At 54.4% G+C, this 19,311-nt stretch overlaps 1 protein-coding gene across 1 annotated transcript in view; it reads right to left on the bottom strand.

The window, feature by feature from the left end:
* Positions 1-2,646: 2,646 nt before the first annotated feature.
* LOC137444986 (macrophage mannose receptor 1-like) overlaps positions 2,647-19,311 on the bottom strand; it is a 62,826-nt gene continuing 46,161 nt past the window's right edge. The window contains exons 22-30 of the mRNA XM_068146366.1: positions 17,249-17,397; positions 15,291-15,393; positions 12,095-12,327; positions 11,009-11,174; positions 9,598-9,750; positions 8,687-8,803; positions 6,954-7,121; positions 5,928-5,969; positions 2,647-4,512 (exon numbers count right to left, since the gene is read on the bottom strand). Coding sequence (XP_068002467.1) covers positions 4,271-4,512; positions 5,928-5,969; positions 6,954-7,121; positions 8,687-8,803; positions 9,598-9,750; positions 11,009-11,174; positions 12,095-12,327; positions 15,291-15,393; positions 17,249-17,397 — 1,373 coding nt within the window. The 3' untranslated portion in view covers positions 2,647-4,270. The remainder of the gene's footprint in view (positions 4,513-5,927; positions 5,970-6,953; positions 7,122-8,686; positions 8,804-9,597; positions 9,751-11,008; positions 11,175-12,094; positions 12,328-15,290; positions 15,394-17,248; positions 17,398-19,311) is intronic.

The raw sequence follows: 19,311 nt of genomic DNA on the forward strand, positions 1-19,311 counted from the left end.
CCCAGCTTTGTTGCCTTTCTCTGGACACCTTCAAGTGTTTAGATGTCCTTCTTAAACTGAGGGTTCCAGAACTGGACACAGGACTCAAGGTGTGGCCTAAGCAATGCAGTGCACAGGGCAGAATGACTTCCCTGCTCCTGATGGCCACACTTTTCCTGACCATAGCCCCCTGGGCTCAGAAAAGCTGCTTTGCATTTCCCCCAGCACCTCTGCTCCTGGATTCACAGAAGCTGCTTTGCATTTCCCCCAGCACCACTGCTCCTGGATGCACAGAAGCTGCTTTGCATTTCCACCAGCACCTCTGCTCCTGGATTCACAGAAGCTGCTTTGCATTTCCCCCAGCACCACTGCTCCTGGATGCACAGAAGCTGCTTTGCATTTCCACCAGCACCTCTGCTCCTGGATTCACAGAAGCTGCTTTGCATTTCCCCCAGCACCACTGCTCCTGGATGTACAGAAGCTGCTTTGCATTTCCCCCAGCACCTCTGCTCCTGGATTCACAGAAGCTGCTTTGCATTTCCCCCAGCACCACTGCTCCTGGATGCACAGAAGCTGCTTTGCATTTCCACCAGCACCTCTGCTCCTGGATTCACAGAAGCTGCTTTGCATTTCCCCCAGCACCACTGCTCCTGGATGTACAGAAGCTGCTTTGCATTTCCCCCAGCACCTCTGCTCCTGGATTCACAGAAGCTGCTTTGCATTTCCCCCAGCACCACTGCTCCTGGATGTACAGAAGCTGCTTTGCATTTCCCCCAGCACCTCTGCTCCTGGATGCACAGAAGCTGCTTTGCATTTCCACCAGCACCTCTGCTCCTGGATGCACAGAAGCTGCTTTGCATTTCCCCCAGCACCACTGCTCCTGGATGCACAGAAGCTGCTTTGCATTTCCCCCAGCACCACTGCTCCTGGATGCACAGAAGCTGCTTTGCATTTCCCCCAGCACCTCTGCTCCTGGATTCACAGAAGCTGCTTTGCATTTCCCCCAGCACCACTGCTCCTGGATTCACAGAAGCTGCTTTGCATTTCCCCCAGCACCTCTGCTCCTGGATGCACAGAAGCTGCTTTGCATTTCCACCAGCACCTCTGCTCCTGGAGCTGGCAGTTCATCAAAGCCCTGGCAATGTCTAGAAGGGAGCAGCAAACAGTATTAGAGGCCTGGAAGGCAGACAGTGAAGTGAAAAGGGAAGACTCAATGCTGCTGTCAGAAAACATGGGGAGGAGGTGCGACAAGAGCTATCGGATCTGGGTGCATCTGTCTCAGACACTGCTGGAGCAGCATAGAACCTAATCAGAGACCCAGAGAATGTCAGAAGAGAGAGCTCCAGAGATCACCCAGTCCAAGCCCCCTACCAGAGCAGGAGCACCCAGAGCAGGGCACACAGGAACACATCCAGGTGGGGTTGGAAAGGCTCCAGAGCAGGAGACTCCACAACCTCTCTGGGCAGCCTGCTCCAGGCCTCCAGCACCCTCACACCCAAGAAGTTTCTCCTCATCTTGAGCTGAAACCTCCTGGGTTCCAGCTTGTACCTCTTGTTCCTTGTCCTGTCCCTGGGCACCACCAAACAGAGCCTGGCCCCTTCATCCTGACCCCCAGCCCTCAGCTATTGATAGACATTGATCAGATCCCTCTCAGCCCTCTCCTCTCCACACTAAACAGCCCCAGGGCTCTCAGTCTCTCTTCACATGGGAGATGCTCAAGGCCCCTAAGCATCCTCCTGGCTCTCCCTTGGACTCTCTCCAGCAGGTCTCTGACTCTCTGGAACTGGGCAGGCCAGCACTGGACACAGGATTGCAGCTGTGGTCTCAGCAGGGCAGAGCAGAGGGGCAGCAGAACCTCCCCAGCCCTGCTGGCCACACTTTTCCTGCTGCACCCCAGGATGCCATTGGCTCTCTTGGCCCCCAGGGCACATTGCTGTCCCATGCAGAACTTGCTGCCCACCAGCACTCCAAGGTCTTTCTCCATGGAGCTGCTCTCCAGCAGGGTGGCTCCCAGTCTGTGCTGGTGCCTCCCAACATTCAGGACTCTGCACTTGTCCTTACTGACCTTCCTGAGGTTTGTCTGCAGGCAGCTCTCAGTCTGTCCAGATCTCACTGGATGGCAGCACAGCCTGAAGGCTGTCACCTGTCCACCCCAGTTCTGTACCATCATCAGTCTTTTTGGGTGTTAATTACAGGTTCTTTACCACCAGGGTGGTGGAACATTGGAACAAGTTGCTCAGGAAGGTGGCTGAGGCTCCATTCCTGGAGATATTCAAGGTGAGTCTGGACAGGGCTCTGGCAACCTGATGTAGCTGGGGATGTCCCTGCTGAGTGCAGGGGGGTTGGGCTGGATGACTTTGGAGGTCCCTTCCAGCCCAGAGCATTCTGTAATTCTGTGATTCTTAACTTCCAAAACTTTTATTAGACCTCTCCCAGGGCCAGCTTCCCAGTGCTGGGGCTGAAGAAGCAGTGAGAGACACTGCTTTAGAGGATGAGAAGGACAAATCACTGCTGCCATATAAAAACCATGATTTAAACCAGGACTTAGCCCAGGAGAAGCAGCTGCTCATTTGTGTACAGTCACTGAAGTACCTCAGGCCTCCTTCCTGCTCTTTCCCCCTGAGTGACCAAATTGCTCTCTTTAAGAAGACACAAAACCCTTTTCCTTGGAACCAGCCTTTTAATGCCCATTTGGGTGAGCCAACAGAGAATAAAAAGGTATTTACATGGCTTTCATACACAGGCAAAATAGTTCAATGTAAACAGCATTAAAATCTGTCCAAGACTGACAAAAATACCAAAGTAAATAAGGACCTTCTCTAGACTGAGAGCTTTGAGTCATTGGATTATGCTTGGTATGAAAAGCACTGGAAAAGAAACCCAAATCCCTCTCTCTGAGCCCAGCTCTCATTTTGTAGGGCTTATGAAGCCAGAGGATATCTCAGTAGGGCAGTCTGACATCCAGGTGCTATCAGGTCTGTCACCATGCAAGTGTGGATCAATGCTCCAAGAATTAAACCAGACTTGGACAGGGGGTGTTTGGATAGCAATCAGAGAAGGATTCCTCATGGGAAGTCTCATGAAGCCCTGGACAAAACAAAATGGTCTGAAGAAGGTAGGAAATTATCACCTGCCAGTGCCTGAAGGGGCTACAAGGAGGCTGCAGAGAGACTGTTTGCAAAGGCCTGCAGGGACAGGAGCAGGGGCAATGGCTTCAAACTAGAGCAGAGCAGATTGAGATTGGATGTGAGGAACAAGTTCTGCACCAGGAGGGTGGTGGAACACTGGCACAGGTTGCCCAGGGAGGTGGTTGAGGCTCCGTCCCTGGAGATACTCAAGGTGAGGCTGGACAGGGCTCTGGCAACCTGATCTAGCTGGGGATGTCCCTGATGAGTGCAGAGGGGTTGGATTGGATGAGCTTTGGAGCTCCCTTCCAGCCCAGCCCAGTCTGTGACTCTCTGAAATCCTCAGCAGTGTTGGAAATGTCAATAATAATTCTGAGTGATTTGTTCAGCTGTGAATTGAGTTTAATTCATCCCTTTTGCACAACCCTAGGAGGTTCCTACTGCATTATTGAAGCCACAAAGCATTTCTGCTCCCACTCCCTCCCACACTCTTGCTGCAGCTCATCTTCCAATGCTTACATTACAGAATTACAGCAGCAGAGAAACAGTTTACACTTCTCTTTTTATCAGAGGAGGAAAATGTGTTAATTCAGATATCACAAGCAACAGGAAGGGTTTCTGTGGCTACCTCAGCAGCCAAAGGGAGATGTAGAGCCACAGCAGTGAATCAGGCTGCCTGGCTGAGCCAGGGAGCTGGTCCTGCCTCGAAGAGAGAGCTGTGCCAGCAGAGCCTGGAGGTCCCATCCCAGCTGTGCAGTTCTGACAGTCAGTGCTGGAGATCAGGGGAGAAGATTCAGGATGTGTACAGATCTGGATATGCTTTATGGAGCAGGCTAAGCTTACAGCATTCTCATAGCTCTCCTTGTGCCTAACCTGGCCCAGTGATGCTGGACCCTGCAGAGACTGGAACTCCCTGAGAGCTCCCTTACACAGCCTAGCTCCAGCTCTACATCTAATGCTCACCACTCCTCCCAGGTCCTACAGCCTGTGAGCAGACCTCTGGCCCTGCCTTGCAAGACTGCTTGCTCCTGCTGCTACAGAGAGCAGGAAGCATTCTATGCAAAGCTACCAGGAATGTCCAGAGGAGAAAGCTGCTGTGGCAGGAGAGCTCTTGTATGCTACTGCTCCGGTTCCTCCCGAAGCCAGGCTCGGCCTCACCCTGCAGGTTAAACTGTTGCCCGCTCGTTTTCCTCGATGTTGGTCACCAGGCAGTTGGATTCCTGAGTGCCCAGCTCGGAGCCGCCCCGGTAGATGGCATTGTCAAAGCCACTTGGCCTTTCTCGGTCCCGCCTCCGCTTGTAGAAGAAGTAGAAGGTCAGCCCCGTGCCGGTGAGCAGCAGGAACAGCAGGATCACAATCATCCCTCCCAAGGTGTTTGCAGACGAAGCTGCAGCGTCCTGTTGGGATGCTGTGAAAGGGAAAACAGAAAGATTGCTGCAGGTGGGCAGAGACTGCTGCTGCCTGCAACCAACAGCTCATTACAGAACCTGAGCTCACAGTGACAGAACCACAGAACACATCCACCTGGAAGAGACCTCCAGGCTCAGCCAGGCCAACCTCCACCCAGCACTGCAGGCTCAGCACCAAACCATGGCCCTAAGCACCAGCTCCACACACTGCTTCAACACCTCCAGGGATGGGGACTCCAGCACTGCCCTGGCCACAACATTCCAAGGCCTGAGAAGCCTTCCAGGCAAGAAAGATTTCCTAGCAGCCAGCCTGAACCTCCCCTGGGGCAGCTCAAAACCATTGCCTCTGCTCCTGGCCCTTGACACCCAGGAGCAGAGGCTGTCCCCTCCTGACTGCAACCTCCCTGCAGGGAGCTGCAGAGAGCAAGGAGGTCTCCCTCAGCCTCCTCTTCTCCAGCCTCAACACCCCCAGCTCCCTCAGCCCCTCCTCTAGCCCAGGGGCTCCAGGCCCTTCTCCAGCCTGCCTGCCCTGCTCTGCACAGGCTCCAGCCCCTCAGTGTCCTTCCTGCAGGGAGGGCCCAGAGCTGAACACAGCACTCCAGCTGTGGCCTCCCCAGTGCTGAGCACAGGGGGATGATCCCCTTCCTGGCCCTGCTGCCCACCCTGCTTCTGACCCAGGCCAGGATGCCTTTGGCTTTCTTGGCCCCCTGGGCACTGCTGCCTCATGCCCAGTGACTGCCACCCAACACCCCCAGGTCCCTCTCCCAGCTGCAGCTTTCCAGCCACACATCCCCAGCTCTGGAGCTCCCCATGGGGTTGTTGTGAGCCAGGTGCAGGACCTGGCCCTTGGCCTTGCTGAACTTCCTCCAGTGAGCCTTGGCCCATGGCTCTCACCTGTCCAGGTCCTGCTGTGAAGCTTCTCTAGCCTCTAGCAGCTGGACACAGCCACCCAGCCTGGTGTCATCTGCAGACTCACTGAGGGAGCCTCAATGCCCTCACCCAGATCATTGATAAAAACATTGAAGAGGACAGGTCCCAGTGCTGAGCCCTGGGGGAGACCACTGGTGACTGCAAAAGTACTGAAGCACCAGGAGAGCAGGTAAAACTGCTGCATGTTTTGGATGGAGAGGGCAAAAATGGAGTCAGACACATCTCTCTTCCCTTCCAAGGCATTGCACTGCACTGTAGCATACCACTAGTGAAGCAAAACCCACCAAAGAGAAGGAAAAGAAATATCAATAAGCCAAGCAGGCTGAGGGAAGAGCTCTCCTCTTGGATATAAAATGAAATGATCTGTGGCTGCTAACTGAGCACTCAATGAGCCTTTTTCTGGAGGCAGTGTTACTTGTGGGCAGTAGATGTCCATGGAGTTATTGACCTTCCTTTTCAGTGGGATTCTGAGAGCCCAGCTTACCTCTGTTGGCATGGGATTCATGGCTTGGCTCCTCCTCCACAACTGGCAAATGAAGACAGGCTCGTGTTAGACACAGTTTGCCAGGGAGCAAAGATGAAATGCAGACTGCAGAAAGGACTTTTGCTCTGGGTTCTAATCCAATTTAAAAGCACCACAGAGTCCTTGAATGGTTTGGGTTGGAAGAGACCATAAAGATCACCGAGTTCCAACCCCCTGCCATGGGCAGGGACACCTCCCACCAGCCCAGGGTGCTCAAGGCTTTGTCCAACCTGGCTTTGAGCACTTGCAGGGAGGGGACATCCACCACCTCCCTGGGCATCCTGTGCCAGTGTCTCACCACCCTCCCTGTCAAGAATTTCTAGTATCTAAGTCTAAATCTCCCCTCTTTCATTCTGAAGCTCTTACCTTTCATCCTGTCACTGCACTCCCTGATGAAAGGTCCCTTCCCAGCTCTCCTGGAGCCCCTTCAGCTACTGGAAGGCTGCTCTAAGGTCTCCCTGGAGCCTTCTCTTCTCCAGGCTGAGCAGCCCCAGCTCTCCCAGCCTGTCAGTTCTCAGCTCTCTGAGCATCTCCATGGCCTGCTCTGGAGCCTCTCCAGCAGCTCCAGGTCCTTCTTGTGCTGGGGGCCCCAGGACTGGAGGCAGTGCTGCAGGTGGGGGCTGAGCAGAGCAGAGGGGCAGAATCCCCTCCCTGTGCTGCTGCTCTCCCTGCTCTGGCTGCAGCTCAGCACACAGCTGCCTGCTGGGCTGCCAGGGACCACTGCTGGCTCCTGGGGACTTTGTCACCAACTGACAGCCCCAAGGCCTTCTCCTCCAAACTGCTCTCAAGTCACTCCTTGCCCAGCCTGGATTTGTGCTTGGGATTGCCCTGACCCAGGTGCAGGACCTTGCCCTTGGCCTGGTTGAACTTCCTGGGTTCCATTTATTCACCAAGGCACAAAGTGCACCCAGTGCATAACTAGTTAGGCTTGATGTGTATTAACCCCTGCTGCTCAAACAACCCAGGGCATGGAGATCCAGGACTTACTTTTGGGGATCTTGCAAATGAAATTCTGGTCAACAGAGCAGAAGTAATTCCTCCAGGTTCCACTTGAGACATCCATGTCTACACAGTGTTCATTAAAGATGGTTGTAGGCTGTCCTTTCTCCCAGTTGACAAACTCTATCACACTCCTGTCTGTCCATAGCCACTCCCCTGAAATTAAAAGTGGTGCCTGTTAGGTGAGGGAAGTGGGGAAGCCTCTCCAGGCAGCCAGGCACAGTGGCGTGGGTCATGGAATGTGTTAGTTCATTACACTAGCAGCACAGAGAGCTCATTTCTCACTCTTTGAACAGCCAGAGGAGTTTAGATGGGAGTATGCCAAATCTAAGAACTCAAAGATAAGCTTCCTAAGCTGTCTATTGTGCATTGAGGGAAACCAAGAGTTGATTGGTACAGCCACAAGGCAAAGGCCTCCAGAGGCTGGAGAGCCCCAGGGGCACAGGCAGCTTGCCCCAGGACATTGCAATCTGTTCTTCTGCTCTGTTCCCTCTCTCTCTCTGTTGCAGGCAGTGCACAGCCAAAGCTCTCTCTCTTCTCTCCATCTCAGGCCCTGTGCTGTTATCTCATGGGGTGTGGGGCAGAGGCTTTCTCCTGGCCTTGGCTGGCAGTGAATCTCCAGCTGCAGCCCAGGGCCTGGGGAAGCCTGCGGCAGGCCTGGGGCTGGGGGCAGCAGTTTGGCTGCTCCTGGGCTGTGAGGCTGAGGGGGGTGGAGGCTTCTGGCAGGCTCTGGCCTGGCAGGCTCAGGTGTGTTCCTTCTACCTGAATGCCTTCTGTGTGTCTTTCTGAACAGAGTTTCCATTCCAGCTTCCAACCAGTGTGGAGCATTTTTATTGACTCCTTGGGCAGGGCTGAAAGATCTTCCCTGGCCTTTGGAGCTGGGCAGCTCCTGGCTCAGAACTAGGATACAATCAGGGCCATGGTGTCAGAGGTGAACAGAAGACATGCCCAGGCTACCCAAGGGTTTGTAGTTGAAGCCTGTGCCCAGGACCCACCCATGCCTGGGAGCTTTGTTAAAAAGCAGAGCATCTGTGCTGGCCACATGCTGAGCTCCAGGGACTCAGACTGCTCAGCTTTGCTTCACTTGTGAATCCAAGATCAGTGAAGATGAGAGCTGAATCAATTCCCTTTGCAGACAGAATCAGCTCTCCTTAATAATAACTCAGAAACATGGAATCACAGAGTGGTAGGGGCTGGAAGGCACCTTGAAAGCTCATCCAGTCCAAGCCCCTGCCAGAGCAGGAGCACCTGGAGCAGGTCACACAGGAACACATCCAGGCAGGTGTTGAATATCTCCAGCAGAGTGGAGCAGAGGGGCAGAATCCCCTCCCTGGCCCTGCTGGCCACACTTCTCTTGCTGCAGCCCAGGCTCTGCTTGGCTCTCTGGGCTGCAAGTGCTCCCTGCTGGCTCCTCTTGAGCTTCTCCTCCCCCAGCACCCCCAAGGCCTTTTCTTCAGGGCTGCTCTCCAGCCAGTCCCTGCCCAGCCTGTATTGGTGCTTGGGATTGCCCTGCCCTAGCTGCAGGACCTTGCCCTTGGCCTTGTTGAACCTCCTGAGGTTGTCCTGGGCCCAGCCCTGCAGCCTGTTAAACATTTAGCACTTGGTTCACCTCTGATTGTTTCTCCAGTATTTGGTGTCAATATGTGCCATGTTAATGCTGTTTGGTGTTTGATTAATTAGCCTCAGGGTGTGCATCTGGGTGTGCTCTGTGAGGTGATTACCATCAAAGTTTTGGAAGAGTCCTATCCAAAATTTCCTGAAGTCATTTGAAAGTGTAGACAAATAAATGAGGAGAAAGTTCAGCTCAGCAGAATCTTCTATGGAGACCAGAGAGGCACCTAAAGAAAACCAAGCACATATCACATATCATTCCAGCAAGATTTGCCATTACAAGTGAATTACCTCAGTGAACAATCAGGATGTTTTGTGCTCAGGGTTTTCACAGGGTAGAAGAGATTGAACTGGAGTTAGCTGGAGCTTAGGACTGCTTTACACACACACACAGAATCATTAAGGCTGGAAAAGACCTTTAAGATCATCAAGTCCAACCACAACCCAGCTGCCATGACCACCAAACTCTGTCCTGCAGCACCACCTCTACAGCTTCTCCAACACCTCCAGGCATGGGGACTCCACCACCTCCCTGGGCAGCCTCTCCCAACCCCTCACCACTCTTCCAGCAAGGAAATCTTCCCTCCTCTCCAACCTAACCCTCCCCTGGCACAGCTTCAGCACATTTCCTCTCCTCCTAGCTCTGCTTACTTGGCAGAAGAGACCAACCCCAGCCTCACTCCAACCTCCTCTCAGGGAGCTGTGGAGAGCAATGAGGTCTCCCTCAGCCTTCTCTTCTGCACACTACACAACCCCAGCTCCCTCATCTGCTCCTCACCAGCTCTCTTCTCCAAACCCCTCAGCAGCCTCAGTGCTCTTCTCTGGACACCCTCCAGCCCCTCAATGTCTTTCTTACCCTGTGGCACCAGACCTGAGCCCAGGGCTCAAGCTGTGGCCTCAGCAGGGCCCATTAGAGGGTGACCACCACTGCCCTCCTCCTGCTGGCCACCCTCTCAGTTCTGGATTGAAAACCCAAACACACAACCAGGCTGTGCAGCACCTGGTACAAGGAGGCCCTTACCCATCTGGATGCAGGTCATGGAAGCATCAGGCCAGCTTTCCTCAGAGGTGGTGTGCACGTAGTAGCAGTGACCACGGAAGGGAACCCAAGCTCTGCCCCGCTTCGGTTCAGGACACTTGCCAGGCAGCTGTGGTAGTTCAGTAGGGATTAACTCTGTTCAGAAGACACAAGCTTTAAGAACCCAAGGGAAGCACAGAATCATAGAATTGTCAGGGTTGGAAGGGACCTCAAGGCTCAGCCAGTCCCAATCCCCTGCCATGGCCAGGGACACCTCACACTACAGCAGGTTGCTCACAGCCACATCCAGCCTGGCCTTGAGCACCAGACATGAGCTTTAAAGTATGGCAGCAGAAGGCTCCCAGGATCTTACACTTGTGACAAATCTAACTTAATCACTTTGGCTGCTACATTGACAAAGTTTATCCCCCAATATCACAAAAGATACTTTTACAAATAAAAATAGACCATTAGTATATCAATAGTTAGGCTGAATGGGATCAATTCTGCACCTCTTGACCAAAAGAAAAGGTGCAGAAAAGGGTTACTGCACATAGCAGGAGCTATTGCTGCTGTCTCTGTGATGTGTGTGTGCTGAGTGGCTTGTGAAACACAACATCTACTGAACCTGGATCACAGGATCTCAGGATGTCAGGGGTTGGAAGGGACCTCTGGAGAGCTTCCAGCCCAACCCCTCCTTGCCTGAGCAGGAGCATAGAATCCAGCACAGGTCACACAGGAACACATCCAGACAGGGCTGCAAAGGCTCCACAGAAGGAGACTCCACAACCTCTCTGGGCAGCCTGCTCCAGGCCTCTGGCACCCTCACAGTCAAGAAGTTCCTCCTCATGGTGAGCTGGAACCTCCTGTGCTGCAGTTTCCATCCATTGCTCCTTGTCCTACCCCAGGGCACAGTGAGCAGAGGCTGTCCCTGTCCCTTCCTTCCTGCCCCCCAGCCCTCAGCTATTGGTGGACATTGATCAGATCCCTCTCAGCCTTCTCCTCTCCAGACTGAACATCCCCAGGGCTCTCAGCCTCTCCTCCCCAGGCAGTGCTGCAGTCCCTTCAGCATCCTTGTAGCCCTCCCTTGGACTCTCTCCAGCAGATCCCTGTCCCTCCTGAGCTGGGGAGCCCAGAGCTGGGTGCAGTATTCCAGGTGTGGCGTTACTAGGACAATGTAGGAGGAGAACCTCCCAGGATCTGCTGAACACACTCAGTGCATTAATGCACCCCAGGACCCCTTGGCTGTCTTGGCCCCCAGGGAGGGAACATTGCTGTCATCTGGGAGCTCCCAAGTTCCCAGGACATACAACACAAATCACAATCCTGGCATCTGTGGGGAAGCTAACTTCAAACACAGCCACCAGGTTATACTCCAGTCTCCCAAACCCAATTTCTGCCATGGAGAACTTACCATCAGATTGCTTACAGAGAGAGAAAAAGCTCTCATTGCAAGAGGCTGTCTTCCAGAAGCCATCCAGATCTAAGTAGACACAGGCTGTGTTCTTGTTTGGCTCCCCACTGGCCCAGTTGTAATACCTGCTCCTCCTCCTGTCTGACCATGCATAATGACCAGGAGACTGAAAGAAAATGGCCACAAAGCTTATTGCCAAGCATCAGATGGGAAGAACACCCAGCTGGCACTTGGGGGGGGGTCAAAATGTGGGGAAATCAGGATCACAGATTCTGACACAACATTGATTATCATGGAATCACAGAACTGCCAGGGCTGGAAGGGACCTCAAGGCTCAGCCAGCTCCAACCCCCTGCCATGGGCAGGGACACCTCACACCACAGCAGGTTGCTCACAGCCACATCCAGCCTGGCTGCAAACACCTCCAGGCAGGAGGCTTCCACCACCTCCCTGGGCAACCTCTGCCAGGCTCTCACCACCCTCCTGGGGAACAACTTCTTCCTCACAGCCAATCTCAATCTCCCCACTTCTACTTTTGCTCCATCCCCCCCAGTCCTATCCCTCCCTGACACCCTCCAAAGTTCCTCCCCAGCTTTCTTGGAGCCCCCTGCAGATCCTGGAAGGCCACCAGAAGGTCTCCTCAGAGCCTTCTCCTCTCCAGCCGGTACAACCCCAACTCTCTCAGTCTGTCTCCACAGCAGAGCAGCTCCAGCCCTCTGCTCCTCCTCGTGGCCCTTCTCTGGACACCTTCCAGCACCTCCAGATGCTGCCTGGCACAGAGGCTCCAGAACTGGCCCCAGAGCTCCAGCTGTGGTCTCAGCAGAGTGGAGCAGAGGGGCAGAATCCCCTCCCTGGCCCTGCTGGCTATGCCTCCCTAAATTCCATCCCTAACTTCCTGAAATTCCATCCCCTAAATTCCACCCTTTGCTTCCATAGTAAATGATCTCATTGTATCTGCTTAAAGGGACTGAGGTGGGAGCAGGCAGCACCCCTGGCAGTGAATTCTGTCAACCTCTGAGCTGTCTCTGGCTGGCCTGTGCTGCGCTGGAGTGGCAGTAGGTTGTCACAAGCATATGCTGGACTCACCATGTTGCTGCTGAGACCAATCCATGCAGGTTCCCCATGCTTTAATAGTTGCAGCCAGAGGTAAGCTCCAGCATAAGGATCCAGCACACTGGCAAGCTCTGCAAGCTGCTGCCTGCAGTTCCTCTCTGCCTCTTGCCAGGACATTTTGTAGCTGATGACTGCGTAGCGCTCATCGCCGTAACTGTTAAAGCCAAACAGCGGCACCGGGGCTGTGGTGCTGGGCAGCCTGGGGTCTGGAACCAGCAAGAAAGGGAAGTCAAACACTTGGTATGGGTTAGACAGAGAGAGGGGAGGCCTGGTCTGCTGGAGCAGTCACAGTCTCACAGTCTCACAGTATCACCAAGGTTGGAAGAGACCTCGAGGATCATCGAGTCCAACCTGTCACCACAGACCTCATGACTAAGCCATGGCACCAAGTGCCACATCCAATCCCCTCTTGAACACCTCCAGGGATGAGGACTCCACCACCTCCCTGGGCAGCACATTCCAATGGCTAATGACTCTCTCAGGGAAGAACTTTCTCCTCACCTCCAGCCTATACCTCCCCTGGCACAGCTTGAGACTGTGTCCTCTTGTTCTGGTGCTGGTTGCTAGAGAGAAGAGACCAACCCCTTCCTGGCTACAACCTCCCTTCAGGGACTTGGAGAGAGCAAGAAGGTCTCCTCTGAGCCTCCTCTTCTCCAGGCTAAGCAACCCCAGCTCCCTCAGCCTCTCCTCACAGGGCTGTGCTCCAGACCCCTCCCCAGCCTTGTTGCCCTTCTCTGGACACCTTCCAGCATCTCAACATCTTTCCTAACCTGAGGAGCCCAGAACTGGACACAGTACTCAAGGTGTGGCCTGAGCAGTGCTGAGCACAGGGCACAATGACTTCCCTGCTCCTGCTGGCCACACTCTTCCTAATGCAGGCCAGGATGCCATTGGCCTTTCTGCCCCCCTGGGCACACTGCTGGCTCATGTTTAGGCAGCTGTCAATCAGCACCCCCAGGTCCCTCTCTGTTTGGCTGCTCTCAGCCACTCTGACCCCAGCCTGTAGCTCTGCATGGGGTTGCTGTGGCCAAAGTGCAGCCCCTGGCATTTGGACTTGTTGAATGCCATCCTGTTGGACTCTGCCCATCTGTCCAGTCGGTCGAGGTCCCTCTGCAGAGCCCTTCAGCTCTCTAACTGACCAACATCTGCTCCCAGCTTGGTGTCATCTGCAAACTTGCTGATGACTGACTCAATCCCCTCATCCAGATCATCAATGAAGATGTTAAAGAGGATGGGGCCCAGCACTGATCCCTGGGGCACACCACTGGTGCCTGGCTGCCAGCTGGCTGTGGCACCATTCACCACCACTCTCTGGGCTCAGCCTCCAGCCAGTTCCTAACCCAGCTCAGAGTGCTGCTGTCCAAGCCAGGGGCTGACAGCTTGGCCAAGAATTTGCTGTGGGGGATGGTGTCAAAGGCCTTGCTGGAGTCCAGGCAGACCACATCCACAGCCTGCCCCACATCCACCAGGCAGTCACCTGGGCATAGAAGGAGATCAGGTTGGTCAGGCAGGATCTGCCCTTCCTAAATCCATGCTGGCTGGACCTGAGCCCTTGGCCATCCTTCAGGTGCCAGTCAAGCAGTTAAGAAAGGCTGGAACAGCAGATCAGGATGTGTCCCAGCCGTGGCTGCAGTGATGAAAGCTTTCCTGCCATGCTCTGTGGCTGCATTTTTTCACCCTTCTCAGAAGGGCCTTTGAGCACTAATACCTTTATCACCTGCAGGAACATGCCTTATAAGGTCTAGGACTTCCCAAAGCATCCTGAGATGATGTGGGGCATTAAAGGGAGCAATACCTCCACTTTTCCCCTGCTGTGTTAGCATTTGCTGTAGTTTTGACAAGGCAGAAGGTGCAGCAAGCAGCCTGTGAGCAGGCAGAGGCATGCAGCTGCTGCTGCTGCAGGGGCCTGGGTAAGACTGTAAAGGAAGCCAGGCAGAGCAGTGCTTCACAGCATCATAGAGCCACAGGATGTTAGGGGCTTGGAAGGGACCTCAAAAGCTCATCCAGTCCAACCCCCCTGCCAGAGCAGGAGCACCCAGGGCAGCTCACACAGGAACACATTTAGGCAGGTGTTGAATATCTCCAGAGAAGGAGACTCCACAGCCCCCCCAGGCAGCCTGCTCCAGGGCCCTAGAACCCTCACAAGGAAAAAATTCTTCCTCCAGTTTCCATGAAATTTCCTGAGCTTCCACCACTGCCCCTTGTGCTGGCAGTGGGCATCAGCTGGAAGAGCCTGCTTCAAAACTCAGGTGTGGCTCTCCTAGCAGCAGAATTTCACTGTGGAGGAATTTGCCTGTGTAAAGACAAAGAGCTGTTCTCTCTCTTCTCCACCTGCTTACCAAGAGCAGTGAAACACAAGATGGTTCAGAGCCTTATTGATGTACTTGCTGGCCTAGTCCTCAGTGCAGCAAAGGTGAAGAGTTGTTCTTTGAAAAATAAACTGTGCTCCTTTGGTGGAAATGGTGCATGGGCCATCTGGTGCTGACAGGCTACAGGATGTTAGGGGTTGGAAGGGACCTCTCAAGAGCTTCCAGCCCAACCCCTCCTTGCCTGAGCAGGAGCAGAGAATCCAGCACAGGTCACACAGGAACACATCCAGACAGGGCTGCAAAGGCTCCAGAGAGGGAGACTCCACAACCTCTCTGGGCAGCCTGCTCCAGGCCTCTGGGATCCTCACAGTCAAGAAGTTCTTCCTCATGTTGAGCTGGAACCTCCTGTGCTGCAGTTTCCATCCATTGCCCCTTGTCCTGTGCCAGGGTGCAGCTGAGCAGAGGCTGTCCCTGTCCCTTCCTTCCTGACCCCCAGCCCTCAGCTATTGATAGACATTGATCAGATCCCTCTCAGCCTTCTCCTCTCCAGACTGAACAGCCCCAGGGCTCTCAGCCTCTCCTCCCCAGGCAGTGCTGCAGTCCCTGCAGCATCCTTGTAGCCCTCCCTTGGACTCCCTCCATCAGATCCCTGTCCCTCCTGAACTGGGGAGCTCAGAGCTGGATGCAATATTCCAGGTGGGCCCTGCTAGGGCAGAGTAGAGGGGGAGGAGAACCTCCTTCAATCTGACAATTTACTTCCAGTTACAGACAGGTTTGAGTTTGGGAAGGTCACCTTCTGCTCCACTTTGCCATTGCCACAACAAATGAGCTGCACTAGGAAGCAGTGCACGAAAACTCACCCGATTTTTTCTGGCATATGTAGCTCTTGCTTGTTTTGCACTCTTCATCTTTCCATTTCCCTGCCTGTTCAATTGGGTTCTTTATCAGAGAGACACAGTCACCCTGCAGAGGAGAGGAGATGAACAAGGAAACACTGTGGAGAGTCAAGGGAACCTTCCTGCCTCACCTGCCACACACAGGTGAATCATGAAGGTCATAGAATAGCAGAACTGTCAGGGCTGGAAGGGACCTCAAGGCTCAGCCAGTTCCAACCCCACTGCCATGGGCAGGGACACCTCACACTACAACAGGTTGCTCACAGCCACATCCAGCCTGGCTGCAAACACCTCCAGGCAGGAGTCTTCCACCACCTCCCTGGGCAACCTGTGCCAGGCTCTCACCACCCTCATGGGGAACAACTTCTTCCTCACAGCCAATCTCAATCTCCCCACTTCTACTTTTGCTCCACCCCCCCACCCCCCCCCACTCCTATCACTCCCTGACACCCTCAAAAGTCCCTCCCCAGCTTTCTTGGAGCCCCCTGCAGATACTGGAAGGCCACCAGAAGGTCTCCTCAGAGCCTTCTTCTCTCCAGACTGCACAACCCCAACTCCCTCAGTCTGTCTCTATAGCAGAGCAGCTCCAGCCCTCTGCTCATCCTGGTGGCCCTTCTCTGGACACCTTCCAGGCCACATCCAAAGGAACTCATACAGGCAATGGTCAGGAGCAGCAACATGGCAAGAAGCACTGACAGCTCAGTCCCAGCACCTGGATGATGGAAGGAGAGGCAAAGTGCAGGGCAGAGGCAGGAAGAAGTGTGGGATGTGTGGAATCCCTGGGCATCCCCCTGGATGTGTGTGTGTGTCAGCCTGTGCCAGCTTTACCCCACAGGACAATTCAGCTCTGTTGCTGCTTTCCTGGAGGTTATTGGGAAACTCTCCTTCAGCTCTGAAGCTAGCCTGGAGAGCTGGAATCTCCTCCTTGCCCCACTTCAGCACTAGAAACCAATGCTGTCACCACGGTGCAGTAATGCAGAAGTAGTGGTCAGGAACAACCTTTTGCTGGAGACACCTCCCCACTGCAATTTGGGCTCTCTAGCTTCCTCCTTTTCCTCCCACAGCATAAGAAGCAGGAGGCAGCAGCTCTCCCCATCTGATACCCACATAACCTCAGGCTGCCTTGGTGAGACCACATCTGCAGTACTGTGGGGCTCCCCCGTTCAAGAGAGAATTAGGGGTTGGAAGGAACCTCCAGAGATCATCCAATCCAACCCCCCTGTCAGGGAAGGAGCACCCAGGGCAGCTGACACAGGAACATGTTAAGGTGGTTTGGAAAGGCTCCAGAGCAGGAGACTCCACAACCTCTCTGGGCAGCCTGCTCCAGGCCTCCAGCATCCTCACACCACAGAAGTTTCTCCTCATCTTGAGGTGGAACCTCCTGGGTTCCAGCCTGTACCTGTTGGTCCTTGTCCTATCCCTGGGCACCACCAAACAGAGCCTGGCCCCTTCACCCTGACCCCCAGCCCTCAGCTATTGATAGACATTGATCAGATCCCTCTCAGCCTTCTCTTCTCCAGACTAAACAGCCCCAGGGCTCTCAGTCTCTCTACACAGCAGAGCTGTTCCAGTCCCTTCATCATCCTCACAGCTCTCCCCTGGACTCTCTCCAGCAGGTCTCTGTCTCTCTGGAACTGGGGAGCCCAGAGCTGGACACAGGATTGCAGCTGTGGTCTCAGCAGGGCAGAGCAGAGGGGCAGCAGAACCTCCCCAGCCCTGCTGGCCCTATTTGCTTGATTTTCACATAATGCTCCAAACCCTGTGCCTGGATGCCCAGAGAAGCAGCTAGAGAGGCTGTGTGAGGGCTGATGCCCTACCTGCCTGCTCTGCTTTCCAGGGAGCAAGGTTACCCCACCCTTTCGAGCAAGGGCAGGCTGGATTTCAGCCCCCCGCCTGGCGTGCTGGAGAGGGGTGGTGCTTACGTTGCTGTAGTAGGTGCGGGAGCCTTTGGCCCAGTTGGTGTAGTGGACAGGGCTGCCGTCCGTCCACAGGAAGTGGTGCTCCCAGTTGATGTCGTTCAGCCCGATCCAGGCGTCTGTCGCGGCCCGGCGCAGCAGCGCCATCAGCGCGGCTGGAGGCAAAGCGGAGGCAAAGTGAACAAGGAGGGAAGGAGCACACCTTAGTTTCATAGTTTCATTCAGGGTTGGAAGGGACCACAAGGATCATCTAGTTCCAACCCCCCTGCCATGGGCAGGGACACCCCACACTAGATCAGCCTGGCCACAGCCTCATCCAGCCTGGCCTTAAACACCTCCAGGGACAGGGCCCCAACCACCTCCCTGGACAACCCATTCCAGGCCTTCACCACTCTCATGGGGAAGAACTTCCTCCTCACATCTAGCCTGAATCTCCCCACCTCCAGCTTCATTCCATTCCCCCTGGTCCTATCACTACCTGAGATCCTGAGCAGTCCCTCCCCAGCCTTCCTGTAGCCCCCTTCAGATCCTGGAAGGCCTGTTCCAGCATCTCCCCAGCCTCACTGTGCAGAACTTCCTCCTGGTGTCCAACCTAACTCTGCCCTGCTCCAGTTTCAAACCATTGCCTCTTGTCCTATCCCCACAGCCCCTTCTGAACAGTCCCTCCCCAGCCTGCCTGTAGGTCCTCTTGAGATACTGAAATGCAGCCCTATGGTCTCCCCAGCACCTTCTCTTCTCCAGTCTGAACAGCCCCAGTTCTTCCAGCCTGTCCCCATAACAAAGGTTCTCCAGTCCTCTGATCTTCTTTATGGCATTCTCTGGACCCTCTCCATCTGGTCCAGGTCTCTCTTGTGCAGTTGGCCCCACAGCTGGACACAGCTCTGCAGGTGAGGTCTCTGCAGAGCAAAGCAGAGGGGCAGGATCCCCTCTCTCCATATCTGGCCAAGCTTCTTTGGATGCAGCCCAGGCTGCCCTTGGCCCTGTGGGCTGCCCATACCCATTGCTGGCTCCTGTCCAGTTTCTCTGCTACCCAAATGTAACAGCTTCATTTCCAAACAGGCATAACACAAATAAAACTACTCAATAGCCAAGTGTGTAGGCAGAGAGCTCAAGTTTTTGGAAGGCCAGATGCTGTTTGCTTTAGCTCCTGCCTCGACCACCACTCTTTACAATAGAAACCACAAGCACTGATGGTCCAGGGAAAACCTAACAGCAGCCTGCCAGCACCTGAAGGGGCTACAGGAAGACTGCAAAGGCCTGCAGGGACACGACCAGGGGCAATGGCTTCAAACTAGAGCAGAGCAGATTGAGATTGGATGTGAGGAACAAGTTCTGCACCAGGAGGGTGGTGGAACACTGGCACAGGCTGCCCAGGGAGGTGGTTGAGGCTCCATCCCTGGAGATATTCCAGGTGAGGCTGGACAGGGCTATGGGCAACCTGATCAGGCTGGGGATGTCCCTGCTGAGTGCAGGGGGGTCAGACTGGATGAGCTTTGGAGGTCCCTTCCAAGCCAGCCCATTCTGTGGTTCTGTGATTCCATGAAGTGAGCTGGGAGATGGCCCATGTGCAGCTCTCACAGCCTGGGATGATACATTTCCTGAGCAAACATGAGGGCTCACTAAAATCACCTGTCACATGCTGAGCAAGATCCTCAGCCCAGCAGAGCAAGGGCAAGAAGGGGAAGCTGGGACTCCAGCATCAGACCTGCTGCTGCATGAGGATGTGTCCTCCCCTGACACCCAGGCAGGTAGGTACGTGGTGAGTTGATTTGCATATTGCTCCCTTTGGGTGTTATTTTTGCATGCACCCTTAAAAACAATACTGAACTCTGGATATTTCACTGTCTGACCAACCCCTAATGGAAAACCTTTGGTATTTGAACCCTCTGTACAGCCTGCTTTGATCCCAAAGCTATTCCAACTGTCAGTCAAAGCACCGAATCCTGTGCAAGGCTCCTTAAAAAGCTGCAGCTTCACATCCAGCACAACTTTATGCTCCTGTGTCAGAACTACTACCAGACCATGCAGAAGCTGCAGAAGCTGCAGCACCTGCCTGCACCTGGCTGTCA

Source organism: Melanerpes formicivorus, unplaced genomic scaffold (assembly GCF_026170545.1).
Source record: "Melanerpes formicivorus ecotype bairdi unplaced genomic scaffold, bMelFor1.0.p_v2 SCAF_13, whole genome shotgun sequence".
NCBI classification, from domain to species: domain Eukaryota; kingdom Metazoa; phylum Chordata; class Aves; order Piciformes; family Picidae; genus Melanerpes; species Melanerpes formicivorus.